Source organism: Eumetopias jubatus, unplaced genomic scaffold, assembly GCF_037043125.1.
Source record: "Eumetopias jubatus isolate StellerSeaLion01/CBP00866 unplaced genomic scaffold, mEumJub1_p1.0 scaffold_1, whole genome shotgun sequence".
Classification (NCBI taxonomy): Eukaryota; Metazoa; Chordata; class Mammalia; order Carnivora; family Otariidae; genus Eumetopias; species Eumetopias jubatus.
Genome location: NW_028274807.1, coordinates 68,197,741 through 68,209,833, shown reverse-complemented (window position 1 = coordinate 68,209,833; position 12,093 = coordinate 68,197,741). Strand labels below are relative to the sequence as shown.

At 44.4% G+C, this 12,093-nt stretch overlaps 1 protein-coding gene across 10 annotated transcripts in view; it reads right to left on the bottom strand.

Moving 5' to 3' along the window:
• The window catches only part of KALRN (kalirin RhoGEF kinase), a 694,375-nt gene that overhangs the window by 611,933 nt on the left and 70,349 nt on the right, over window positions 1-12,093 (bottom strand). For 4 of the 10 annotated variants that reach the window (XM_028091294.2, XM_088024809.1, XM_028091295.2 and 1 more), the window contains exon 1: window positions 12,016-12,082. The exons of the other annotated variants lie outside the window; for them this stretch is intronic. In XM_028091294.2, coding sequence (XP_027947095.1) covers window positions 12,016-12,082 — 67 coding nt within the window. Of the gene's footprint in view, window positions 1-12,015; window positions 12,083-12,093 lie in introns of those variants that run through there. 10 annotated transcript variants of the gene reach the window in all.

Sequence of the window (12,093 nt, the reverse complement as noted above, 5' to 3'; positions counted from 1 at the left end):
TAAGAAATCTAATGAACCCAAGATGGCTAAATAAGAATCTGGTGATGATGTTGAGCCTCTGATTTAACAGCCCACCTTCTGAACTTCTTGTTAAGAGAAGCAGGAGAAGAAGTAGGAAGAGAGAAGCAGGTGAAGTATTTATTGTTTAAGCTATTTTGAATTTTGGTTCGGCTACCTGAAGCCAAAAAGCATCTTAAATGATATTCATAGTGATAATAAAGTATCTACCACTTATCTTCCATATATTGAATGCCAACTATGTGGCATGCATTGCATGTAGATTTCTGTTCTGTGTAATTCCTCACAAAGTCTTACAAGGTAGTATATATCAGTCAATACAAGCATGGTAGACTATGGACACAAACCACCTCAAAATCTCAGTAGTTTAACAGAAAGGTGATTATTTCTTGTTTACACTACATGTTCAACATGTTTCAACAGAGGGCTATGCTCCCAGTCATTCAGGGTCCCAGGATGATAGAGACTTTATCCCAAAATATCTTCTATAGTCAGTGAAACAGTGGGCAAATGAAGTAAATAGGAGATTGGCTTTTAAACCATTTGGAAGTGAAACACATGGCCAAAAGTGTGGGGAAGTACAATTTTACTGTGTGCTCATAAGGTGGAGAACTGGAAATACTAGTGAATAGTTATGACTACCACAGACAGATATTACCTTAATTCTTCAGATGAGGAAGGTAAGGCTGAAAGAGGTATTTATACTTGTCAGACATGAGTTGACAATGCACTCATTAATGCATCTTCCTGAAGGTGATATTATGGACATGACTATTTGCCCTTTGGTGATGGGGTTAGTGAGAAGAAAAATGAAGCAGTGATATGATCTCTAAGGAGCCAGAGTGCCTAGCTGGGTCTCATCACAGTCTATCATAGAATCACTATCCTCAGGGGCAGATTATGGGATCAAGGCAGCTGGGGGTGGGAGGGGGGAATATTCTAGTCCTTCCCTTGTTCCTTATGCTAACTAGATCCTTCCCAATGTGAATAAAATTGGACTGCAATTGGCAAGAGAAAGAGTTTATATACATGCACTAAGGGTTCCCACTATCTTATATATTCCAGGTGTTCAAGATGTGGTTAAGGGGGGGGGGGGGACATAAGCCCATATAATCGAGTTGGCCATGCCATGTTTCTTAACTTTGCTCTCTGCAGATTCAAAAAGTTGGTGAAGGCAGAGGAGATGTTAAGTTGAGAGAGCTCTTAACCCATCATGTCTAAACACAAGAGGAGGGACCACCTTGTTCTCTTAGGTCCTCAAGACCTTCCTATGAGGTGGATTTTCCAGCCTGTAATGTGTAGAACATTCCCCACCTCCTCCCATTCCTACTGATGACACATGCACCTTCCCCCTCCCAGTACCCCACATCTATTGGCAGGCTCCCTGGGCTGCCTTCCTGCTACACATGGGCTGCCTCTGCCAGCCCTGTCTAGCCTCCTGCAGACAAAGCAGCATTTGCCTGACAGTCTCTCCCTGTGGCAGGGAAGGAGTCAGTACCAGGGTCCTTATTTATTTATGTGTTGGTTTATTCCTTCCCAGGGATGAGGCAGTGGTTAAGGGGAAGAGGAGAGAGGAGGAACAGGGAGGGAAGGCCCAGAAAAGAAGCTGTGGTGGTCTAGAGATTGGCAGAAGAAATGTCTCTATAATTTGAACTGCTTTCCAACCACACTGTCTCTAACTGAGCCCCCTGGGGTAAAAGGTCTGTGTTTTACCGGGGATGAGAGTTTATAACCTTAATTATGCCTCAAAGCATTTGGCTGTGTTCATCCTGAAACTTCCAGCAGGAAAAAAAAAAATGTGGTTTCCATTACAGTGTCACTGAGGGACTTGTACTGGGGTTGGGATCATTAAAATGAAAACACTGATGAGTAAGCCATGGCATTTTGTCTCCAAGCCTTACGTCCTTCCTCCACCCCTAGTCCTGTACTTTATTTTGAGACAGGCTTAAAATAGTCTATAAAATATGGAGCTCATTATCCCATCTAACAGATTTCATTTGGCATGAATGTAGATTAAAAGCCCCATGCCAATTCTTCCTCCTAGCCTGGGTTTATAAGGAAGACACTCCTCTGCCTTTGCTCTGGACTGGTTTCTTCAGAACTCAATTCTGCAATAGACCAGGGGAGCCAGGAGGTGCCACTTTCAACTCCACTCAGCCTATTTTTCATGATAATAACAAGGGAGGATGGAGAAAGAAATACAGCCTGTTTGGGGGGGGCTTCTTAGAAATTTTGCCTGGAGTTTTAAGAAGCTGGATCCAATCTAGACATCCCTCAAACCCATGAATTCTCCAGCCTGCCCATTCTTTCACATACAACAACTATGTCAGGGACACTGAGCTTGTGAAAGGGGGCAGGGCTGGGTTGAAACCACAGGGAAATAGAATGGAAAGAGGCCTTGACTAGGAGTTTCTGTTTCCTGGCTTCATGGGCAGGCTCAACCATAACTAAGTGCATGGCCCCAGGAACTGAAATCCTCTCTTTGGGCTCAGTTTCCTCATCTCTTAAATGAGAGGTCTCTTCCAACTCTGTCTCTTCTTTTGCTGAGGGTACAGTTATGGAGGTAAAGAGAATGAGAAACAAAAACCTCTTCTTACTTACCACTGATCTTGTTTGGCCCAATACCATCGCTTGAACCAGTAAATTCACTTTTTATCTGATAAAGCCCCAGCCTTCTCTGATTACACCTTTCCTCTGAATCACCAGAGTGTTTGCACTGCATTTTCTCTCACCCGGAATGCCCTTTTCCCTTCCTCTACCCAAATCCTTAAAAATCCAAATACTCACAAGGACAGTGTGCTTAATAGAAAGTATGTGCTGATGGCTTGATTTATATCTTTAATGCATTCCATGCACAGGTGTCATCTCCTCTCCAAGAGTGTCCCACAGGGCCCAGCATAAGTTTTGTGTAAGAGGAGGGAGGAGGGACTGATCTCTCAATTTCACTGGCAGGCTTACGGTTCTCCACTCATTTACCATCCCCTCTGAGTCGTTTAATGGCAGAGTATACAGGTGATCGACCGCCCCGCCACCTCACCCCTGTACTTTCTAGTTATAGGTTCTCTCTGAGTCCCCTCAGTTATCTCATCTATACAATGAAAATAACCCCACCTACATCACAGGGTTGTTGGGGACTTGAATGAAGCATGTGAGGACCTATCCAAGGTCTTGAACTAGCCCACTTCTCCAGTCTCAGCCCATGACATTGCCTACTCCTCTGCTAAGAATATCAAGGCCACCTGAAATGCATCCCCCTCCCTTTTTTTTTTTTTTTTTTTGTTCTTCTTCTTCTTTCTACTTAAAAATAGCTTTCTAAGCACCTCCTTCCACCTTCCTTCCAACAGAGGAAGCATTCCCCTCCTCCGGTCTACCACTTCCATCTGTACTCTTCCTTCAACCCATCCCTACCTCCCCCAGGTCACTGCTGCACTTTACAGCACTTATCACAAGCTCTTATTATAAATTCAACTGTTGCTGGACTTGTACATTATCTGTCTCACCCACTAGAATGTTAAACTTCATGAAGACTTCATGCCTTATTCATGCTGTATCCCCAGCAAATAGCACAGGGCCCGGAACACTGTCGGCACTCAATGAATATTTATTGAATGGATTAATAAATCCATTTCTGTACATCACTTTCAAACTTCTCCCTGTCATTGGCCCCACCCCATCCTCAAATACATTTAGGCCTCCCTTCCTTAACAAAACCATCATTTGACCCTAATGTCCCACCAACCGCTATTCTATTTTTACTTTGCATTTTCTGACATATTTCTCAAACAAACAATATGTGCTGGCTGCTGCCTCATCTTTACCATCTCCTCCCACTGCAATCTGGTTTTCTCCTCACCAAGGCTGCTGAAACAAAGCTGTGAGTAGTCACCAAAGCCTTCTGTCACCAAAGCCTTCAATGTTGCCCCACCTCCCTGCTGATAAGGATCCCTAACTGTCCCTTCTCCTCTACTCTCATGAATTTATTGTATCCTGGCTCTCCTCCCACCCTTAGGAATACTCTCATGGCTTTGATCCTGTCTCCCCATGTCTACACTTTGCAAGATCAGTCTACACTAATCACGCTCCCCCCATACTGTCTTCCCTGAGCTACTATCAATTCACTATCACTTTTAGGCCGATAACTCAAAACCATGCATCTGCCACCCTAACTGCTCTCTAGAAACATAGCCATATTTTAGTTGCATGAAAGAACTAGCATTAGGTTATACCACGTTACGCTTCTTCATATTTTTAGTACCTGGGGCTGGTGCTATATTCCCAGTACCTATATTCCCTCCTGCCTGGTATGTGGAAATCGGTCAATACATTTTTAAATTAAATGCTGCTGCCCTGCCATCATTTGCCTTTAACTTGACATGCATGCAAGAATTTTCACAAGGTAGCCCCAACCTATCTCTCCACTCTTAAATCCTACCACACGGAAACCCCAGAAAGTCTATACTCTGACTTCCAGCCCCATAACTAAGGACAACTGAAGCTTAACTCAGTTCTTTCCTTCTCATCCTACCTGCCATTGTAGTATCTGTTGTGTTATTTGTTATTGTCTGTTTCCCCCACTAGACTATAAAGTTTCATGAATACAAGAATACCATCTTCTTCAGCATTGTATTCCCAGAGCCTAAACAGGGCATAGCATACAGTAAGCCCGCAGAGATGCTTGTTGAATGAGCAAATATTTCTTCTTTCATTCAGACTAATTATTTCTCCCTCTTACGAATGTATAGCACTCTTAGCAATTCAACAGGAAATAATACCTTGCAGCACCATGTAGCTATACTATAGGTATTAAAGGTATATTATTTCGCAGGTATTGCAAGTATTGTCCACATAGAACCATGGAACCTTACGGCTAGAAGGGATCCACCTTATATAAATCCATCATTTCATAGAGGGGCCAACAGAGACTCACAGAGGCTATTGATAGATCTCGGTCTTTCAGGAGTTTGAATTGCAAGCTCTCTAAGGGCAAGAAGCCTACTTCCTACCCCCAATTATTCCCTGCTATGCCTAGGCCCTTAGTAGATATGATTAGTACTGCCAGTAATGACCCCAACAACATTTATTGCTTTGACCAATCCTTTAATAACAAGCTACCTCCATCTGCAAGGTGAAGGGCAAATTCATCACTTACATTGAGAAACCAGTTGGCTCGCTGACCATCCAGGGACACAGCTGCCCCATTACTCCTTGGCTCTCAGCAATCGCTGAAGATGCTACAAGAGTAGAACAGGCCCTGGGAAGCCACACCACACCCAGAAAAGTGCTGCTTTACTGTTCTCACATCATGGTAACCTCCACCCCACTGGATGGAAACACCACACCTGGATGTCAAAGAACAGCTATCAGTGTCCTTCCCCCAGGACGTGGCCTAGATATATCTTGTCTAGTGATCTCACACACAGACAAGACATCCCAGCGATATGCACAGTCTGTGCTGACGGGAGGTGGACAGAAACCCCAGTTTAACACGTGTGCTGGAGAAAGAGAAAAGGGGGTATCTCCCTACCTGTACCATAACAGGTATAGAAAGGACTCAATCCAGATGGGAGTCAGGTGTCCTGGATCTTGACTCTTCCCTTAACAGCTCTGTGACTTTAGCGAAGTACCTAGCCTCTATAAGCTTGTTCCCCATCTTTGAAATGGGGACTGAAGTAATCTACCTCAAAGAGACATCATGAGGACCAACAGGGATAAGGTATTAGAATTGTCAAATCATTACAGTTCTCTTTTTTCCTCCTTAACAATGACATGATAATCAGGACCTTTCCTTTGTTCTCTGGAGAGTTCAGATACTCTGTTAGCCAAAGTGATTTACTGGAAACCACCTTGAACTAGGTGTCTGGGTGAGAATATAAAGGGGTGGTGGGACAAGGACCTAAACTCAGAGAAGCTCCACTCTCAGTGGAGGGAAAGGACCCCCCCCCCAGAAGTAACTAAACTCCTAAAGGCAGCAGAAATCTGGGAGGAAAACATGTACCTGCCAAGCACTTCTTCCAGCCAGACAATGCTGCACATACTAACTCCTTCGCGCTCGCAACCACCACATGAGACGTGTCTTGTTACTACCCATAGGAGCACACTGTGAGTCATGGAATAGTGCCCACCTGCCTCCAAACAGAACCAGGTATGACAAATTTGGGGAGCTCTTTCTGGAGGACATAGGGGTTGCAAGGTTTAGAAGGGGAAGGGTGTGGATTAACTATAAAAAGGAGAGACTTGGGGCATTTCTTGTGGATTCTGGAGCAACAGGGAATTGTCTGGGATGGTGTTTCAAGAGGTGCTGTGTTCAAACTCTTTACTGGACAAGAGACTTGGTCCCTTTGGAAAAGTAGCCTTGTGCCAAAAGCCAATCAAATAACTATTAGAGATATCTATTTGCAACTTAAAAAGCTAAGTTAAGGGGTGCCTGTGTGGCTCAGTCGGTTAAGTGTCTGCCTTCAGCTCAGGTCATGATCCCGGGGTCCTGGGATTGAGTCCGGCATCAGGCTCCTTGCTCATTGGGGAGTCTGCTTCTCCCTCTCATTCTCCCTCTGTGCTCTCTCTCAAATAAATAACTACAATCTTAAAAAAAAAAAGCTAAGTTAAAGTAACTTCTTTACATATTATATGAATATTCTGCTCAAACGGGAAGGTGATTACAACCTAAACTCCTCTAATTAGAAAATCCCCAGTGCAGGAGAGCCATCCAACACTTTTCATACACATGCTGTGTGCTTTTCTCTTCTTTTTCTCACAGACCATAGGAGGGAAGGGATAACTCATAAAGGTTGGCACAAAGCAGCCACATGTCAAGCTGGGCACACATAGGCAATAGTTAACAAGAGCAGGACAAGCCAAAGCAAAGTGGCTATCCCAGAGTCCATGACAGTTGGGACTGGCCACAAGCAAATGGACTAAGTAGAGACACCAAGTCTGACACAGTCAGGGACCAGAGCTGGGCAGATTACTGAGCAGCAAGCAGACCACAGACAGGGCATCTATCAGTGATCGGAGACCAAGGGCCAAGAAGAGGATTATAGGCAAGGGAAGGACGAGATCAAAGGTCAGGATGCCTGAGAGCCACAGCCATGAGGGCTGCATGCCTCTTGACCCTGCACTGCACCCAGCAGAGTCAATCCCTGGATTAGGAAATTTACGAGCTGTGACGGTTGAGGCAAGAGAGAACAGCTGCACAGGGAGAGGGGGACTTTGGTAAGAAACAGAAAGTAGATTCCTGGCTGAACTAGAGCCCAACACTGAAGGCTTCAGGAAAGTTACTCTCCTCACTGCCCATCTCTCCAGAAGGAGAAAGGGAATTTCCTTCCTGAATTCTAGCTGAATATAGGCAATGCCCAGCTGTTGGGAGCTATACTAAGAAGTAATGAAAGGTGCTTGACATCTGCAGTGACAAACCGTCATCCCAATGTCCCAAACCCCAGGCAGTCATAACAGAGCGCCAAAGCCCCAAACAAGCTGGGGCCAGACAACGTCCTTGCACACAGGTCAAGTTTGTTCCTAGAAATATGAAGGAAAGTCAAGGTTTAGCTAGGTAGTGACAGAAAATGGTTGCAGCAAAGTCTCTAAAGTTGCATGAGTTATACCCAAAAGATTGTGTTCTTTTAAATTTTACTCCTTAGTGCATTCCTATGTTTACTCCTGTGTTTATTATTCTCATATAGTGACTGATTTTTCTCATTTATTTTATTTTGCTAAAGAGTCATTTTTGCCTTTACTCTCTGGCATCCGTATTACAGGACGGCAGTGAGCAGTCCTCAAGCCCCGCTCCATCAGAATCACCTGCAGAGCCCTTAAAAACGCCAACATCCAGCCCCCTTTCCAGGGATTCTCACTTAATTGGCTTGGGGAGAGGCGGTGGGAAGGGAGGAACCGGGCACTGCACTTTCTAAGAGTGCCCGGGTGATTCTAATGTACACGCAGTGGTAAGAACCAGTCGGTTTCTGGCCCAGAATCCAAAGCACTGTGTGGTAGCTACAGGAATATGGACAAAGCACCAAGAAGAAATTAGCCATCTAAAGCCTATATTGTAAAGTCTACATATCACCTCTTAAGTTTCCCACACATCAGTCATTTAGGGACTTCTGACTCCATTTCACCATATCCGTATATCTCCTACAGTTATTTCCTCGAGAGTATTTTAAATCAACTCCATTTTACTTACATTAATTTTTAAAAAGAAACGAGTGGACTGAGGGTAAAGGCAAGCTGACATAAAAAGGCGAGGGCAAAAGAAGACAAGACGGGGGCTCCTAAGAGGGAAAAGCACTCAAGGCAGGTGGCAGGGAGAGGCAGAAGACCCAGGATACGGGGCAAAGTTGGCACAGGCATGGGGAGAGGAGAGCAGGAAGCCTGGTGATGGGTTGGAGGCTAGCAGAAGAATGCCAGAGAACGGGGTCACAGGCAGCAAGTGGTATGAGGCCATGCCCTTAAAGGAGCCCTAGGGAGGGAGAGGGGCTGAGGAAGCAGGGAGGCTGGGTGGGGCAGGCACCTGAGGCCAGAGATTAAGGCAGGGCAGAGCATGAGACCCAAGCAGGGATGGCGGAAGTGAAGGGCTCTCTGAAAGATGAGTGGGGCTAAGGAGGGCCTGTGTCACATGAGGTGGGGGCAGGGGACAGCACAACGGAAGCAGACACTGGGCAGAACAGATTGTCTGCTGGACAGTGCCAGGCGGTGACCGGCAAGAGACCCTCCGGCGACATACGTAAGTCACCTAAAATCATCTCATGGACAACCAGCAGACGTTCTGTACAGCGGTAAACATTGCCCAAGGCCCTGTGAAGAAGGAGCCACCATTCTTTTCACTCTTCCTCCTTCACTCCAAAATGACTGCCTGTAAACAAAGAAATGTAAGCCCCCTCCTCACATGTTGGGTCCCCAAGGATATGCCAAAACTCAACAACCACAAAAATCGATGTTACTTCTCGTCTATATTCCTCTTGTTTCTTATCCGTATGAGCTCCTTTCTTTCCATGGACAGTCCCCACCACAGAAACCATGTCCTCAGTCACTGTCTGTAGGCACAGACCACAAACAGCCAAAGTGAAAAACGTCCAGTAAGAAACACTGTAAAAACAGCGGAGCCTATTAACAAAATAACTCAACAAAATCATCATGTCTGAGCAAGCTGAGAGTTCCTTCTCATACAAATCTTTACACATAGCGAACTCCAGCCCTAGAAAACAATCCCTTTTATTTTTTAAGATCCCTGCCCTTAACTGAACAATGACGGGGGAGACAAAAGGTTTGTCTGCAATCACCAAGCACGCACCGTCATTTCTCAGTAAAGCTTATTTCCGCTCCCTGATGTGTTCTGTTTCCTCCCTTTTCCTAGATGTGTCAAATCACAGATTCATTTATCCCTCAGTCACAGCCAAGAGAATGACTCAGGCGGCACACAGTTTGTCGATTATTTCAATTTCCTGGGCTAAACTCATGATTTCCCACTTCTTCTCATTTCTTATCCTCTCCTCATTTTCTTGAGCCCTGTTACTTTCAAGATGACATGAGACATGAGAACGGTGAGGGTGAAATGACATGAAATCCTAAAACAGATGAAGGGAGCTAAATTCTGATACACTAAAGAGAGATCTAAGAGAACTTTGTTCCCTGCCCAGAAGGACGGGTTCATCATGCATCTATCCATCCATTCAGCAAATATTTATTGAACATCTCCCATGAGTTAGCTCAGTCTAGCATGCCACTGTCTATATACTACTAGCTAACATTAGCTTCTAGAGGGGTGTTCGATAGCCAAAAATTCTGCTTGAATACAGATGTGGGTGTGCACCCCTATATATGTGTAATACTAGGATGCCCACTAACCAGAACTGGGCAACCCCCGAAAGCCTAGAGATAAGATATCCTACACAGTCAGAAGGTGCTAGTCTAAAGCCCCATAATAAAGAAACTCCCAGAGATGCTGTTTATGAAAGACCATAAAGTTTCAATTGCAGCCATACACGATGACAAAATTTTGTGGAAAAAGACACGATTCTGGCAACCAACTTTTGCTATCCAGGGACACAGGTTAATCCATCAATTTATTAACCTGACATTTCTAAGAATGCTTTGACACTTTTACATGCACTAATACAATAAATTTCTATAATACAGATATTGGTATTAATATTCCCACTTTTCAAATTAATAAACTGAGGTTCCATTTAAGAGTAAACCATTTATTCAAGGGCACTTAGAAAGTAATGGAGCCAGAACTTAAATCTAAGTTTGCAATTCATGGATTCAAGCATTTTCTAAAAAGTAAAAATAAATTATTATTATCACAGCTTATACACTAACATCTAATTTCTTCTTATAATTAGCATATGTTAGTTTGAATTTTGTTTTAACTCACGTAAGTATAAATTGTCTCTAAGCCTCTAATAATTCTTAATTAGACTCTTCTCAGCTCCTGGTTATTACATGCCACCTGTTCTTGTCTTTCTCAGGATGTCTGCAGGAGAGTGAGAATTAACCATCCTGGTAATAAGAACTAACATTGAAGGGTCACGTTCTTCACGCCAAGCACTGGGATAAAGTACTTCACTTGTAGTTTCTCACTCAGCCCCTACAGGAACCCTCTGAGTCAGTGCTACCGGTATCACTACCACCAGCATCCTTTCTTACAGTGAAGGAAAGGAGACACAGAGAGTTTAAGTAACTTCCCTGAGTTCACACAGATAAGGGGGATTCACACTTGTGAGCTCCTTCCCCATCGCCCAGTCTATGATCTCCACCTGTAAGAAGTTCTCGCTCTCATCTCCATCCCCAGTCTGGGTCCCCACTGGCCTGTTTTTTAGTGCCAGCGAGAGACTGCCTTTCGAATGTGCTGGTTTGGTTTCCTCCATCTTTGATTTCTCCCCGATAAGAGCCCCGGTTCACCTGCTCTGTTCAGCTTTCTGCTTCTACCTGGTAGTGACCTCTCGGCATACCTAAGAATGTTCCCACTGGAGAGGAATCCACCTTGCGGTATACAGCAGGGTGTCCCCAGGACCATCTTTTCCATCAGGGGTTTGATCTCATTCTTGCCAAAACCTCTTAAAGGAGCCAAAGCTTTTAAAAATAGCACTCCACATTTTTAAAAATCAATTATTCAACCAAGTTAACAGTGGTTTTTCCTTAAAACAGACTATCTGGATTTGCATCACATTATCAGGAGATTTCAATCACATGAATATGTGAGGGCGAAATGTATTAAGGTCAGATTAACCTGAGGAATAAAACTGACTTTCCCTTTTCTTTCTACAAACTACAAATTCTGAACCAGCTGTATCTACAGATAATCCACAAAGGGAGCTGTCCTCAGCACAGGTGCTATATAGCTCCATGATGCTGAGAGGTGTGTAAAGAGGAAATGAACACTTACAAAGCACCTATTATGTACCAGACATTATGTGCTTTACAGGTATAAATTAAATAATAATTCCACAACAACCCTAGCAAATAGGTCTTACCAAGCCCATTTTACAGATGGGGAAACAAGCTCAGAAAAGTCACATAAATCAGCCTAAGGTCACGGAGCTGGTAAGTGGCAGAGCTGAGATTTGGGTCCTACATCTGCTTGCCCCCAGCTTCTTACTGCAGGGACCATTCTCCTCGCTACACTGCTTCTCAGAGTGTTCTATCACAAGCCCTGCAACACAGGCCTTAATTCATCTTTGACTACAGTACAGAGATCTTGATTAAAAGAAAAAAAAAAAAAAACAGCAAGAAATGAGATCCTGATATACAGATGCTCCCCAAATGGCCCTGTGCTCCCAATTCCCAGCTGGGTCACAAATGTCCCAAGAAAAACAGGCTTTCTTTACTTTCCACAGGCTGGCTACTTGCCTGTTTCATTCCCTGTTCTTTCTCTTCTTGCTCCCCACTGCCTGCGCTCTATGTCTTTCTATGTGCGTGTTTCTGCCTCTGTCTCTCTCTCTCTTTCACACACACGCACGCGCGCGCGCACACACACACACACACACACACACTCAGGAATACCTCGATCCAGCAGCCGGAGCAAGCGGAGATACCAGAGATACCACTGGTCCCAGAAGCGGTCCGTCATCCCACCCTGAA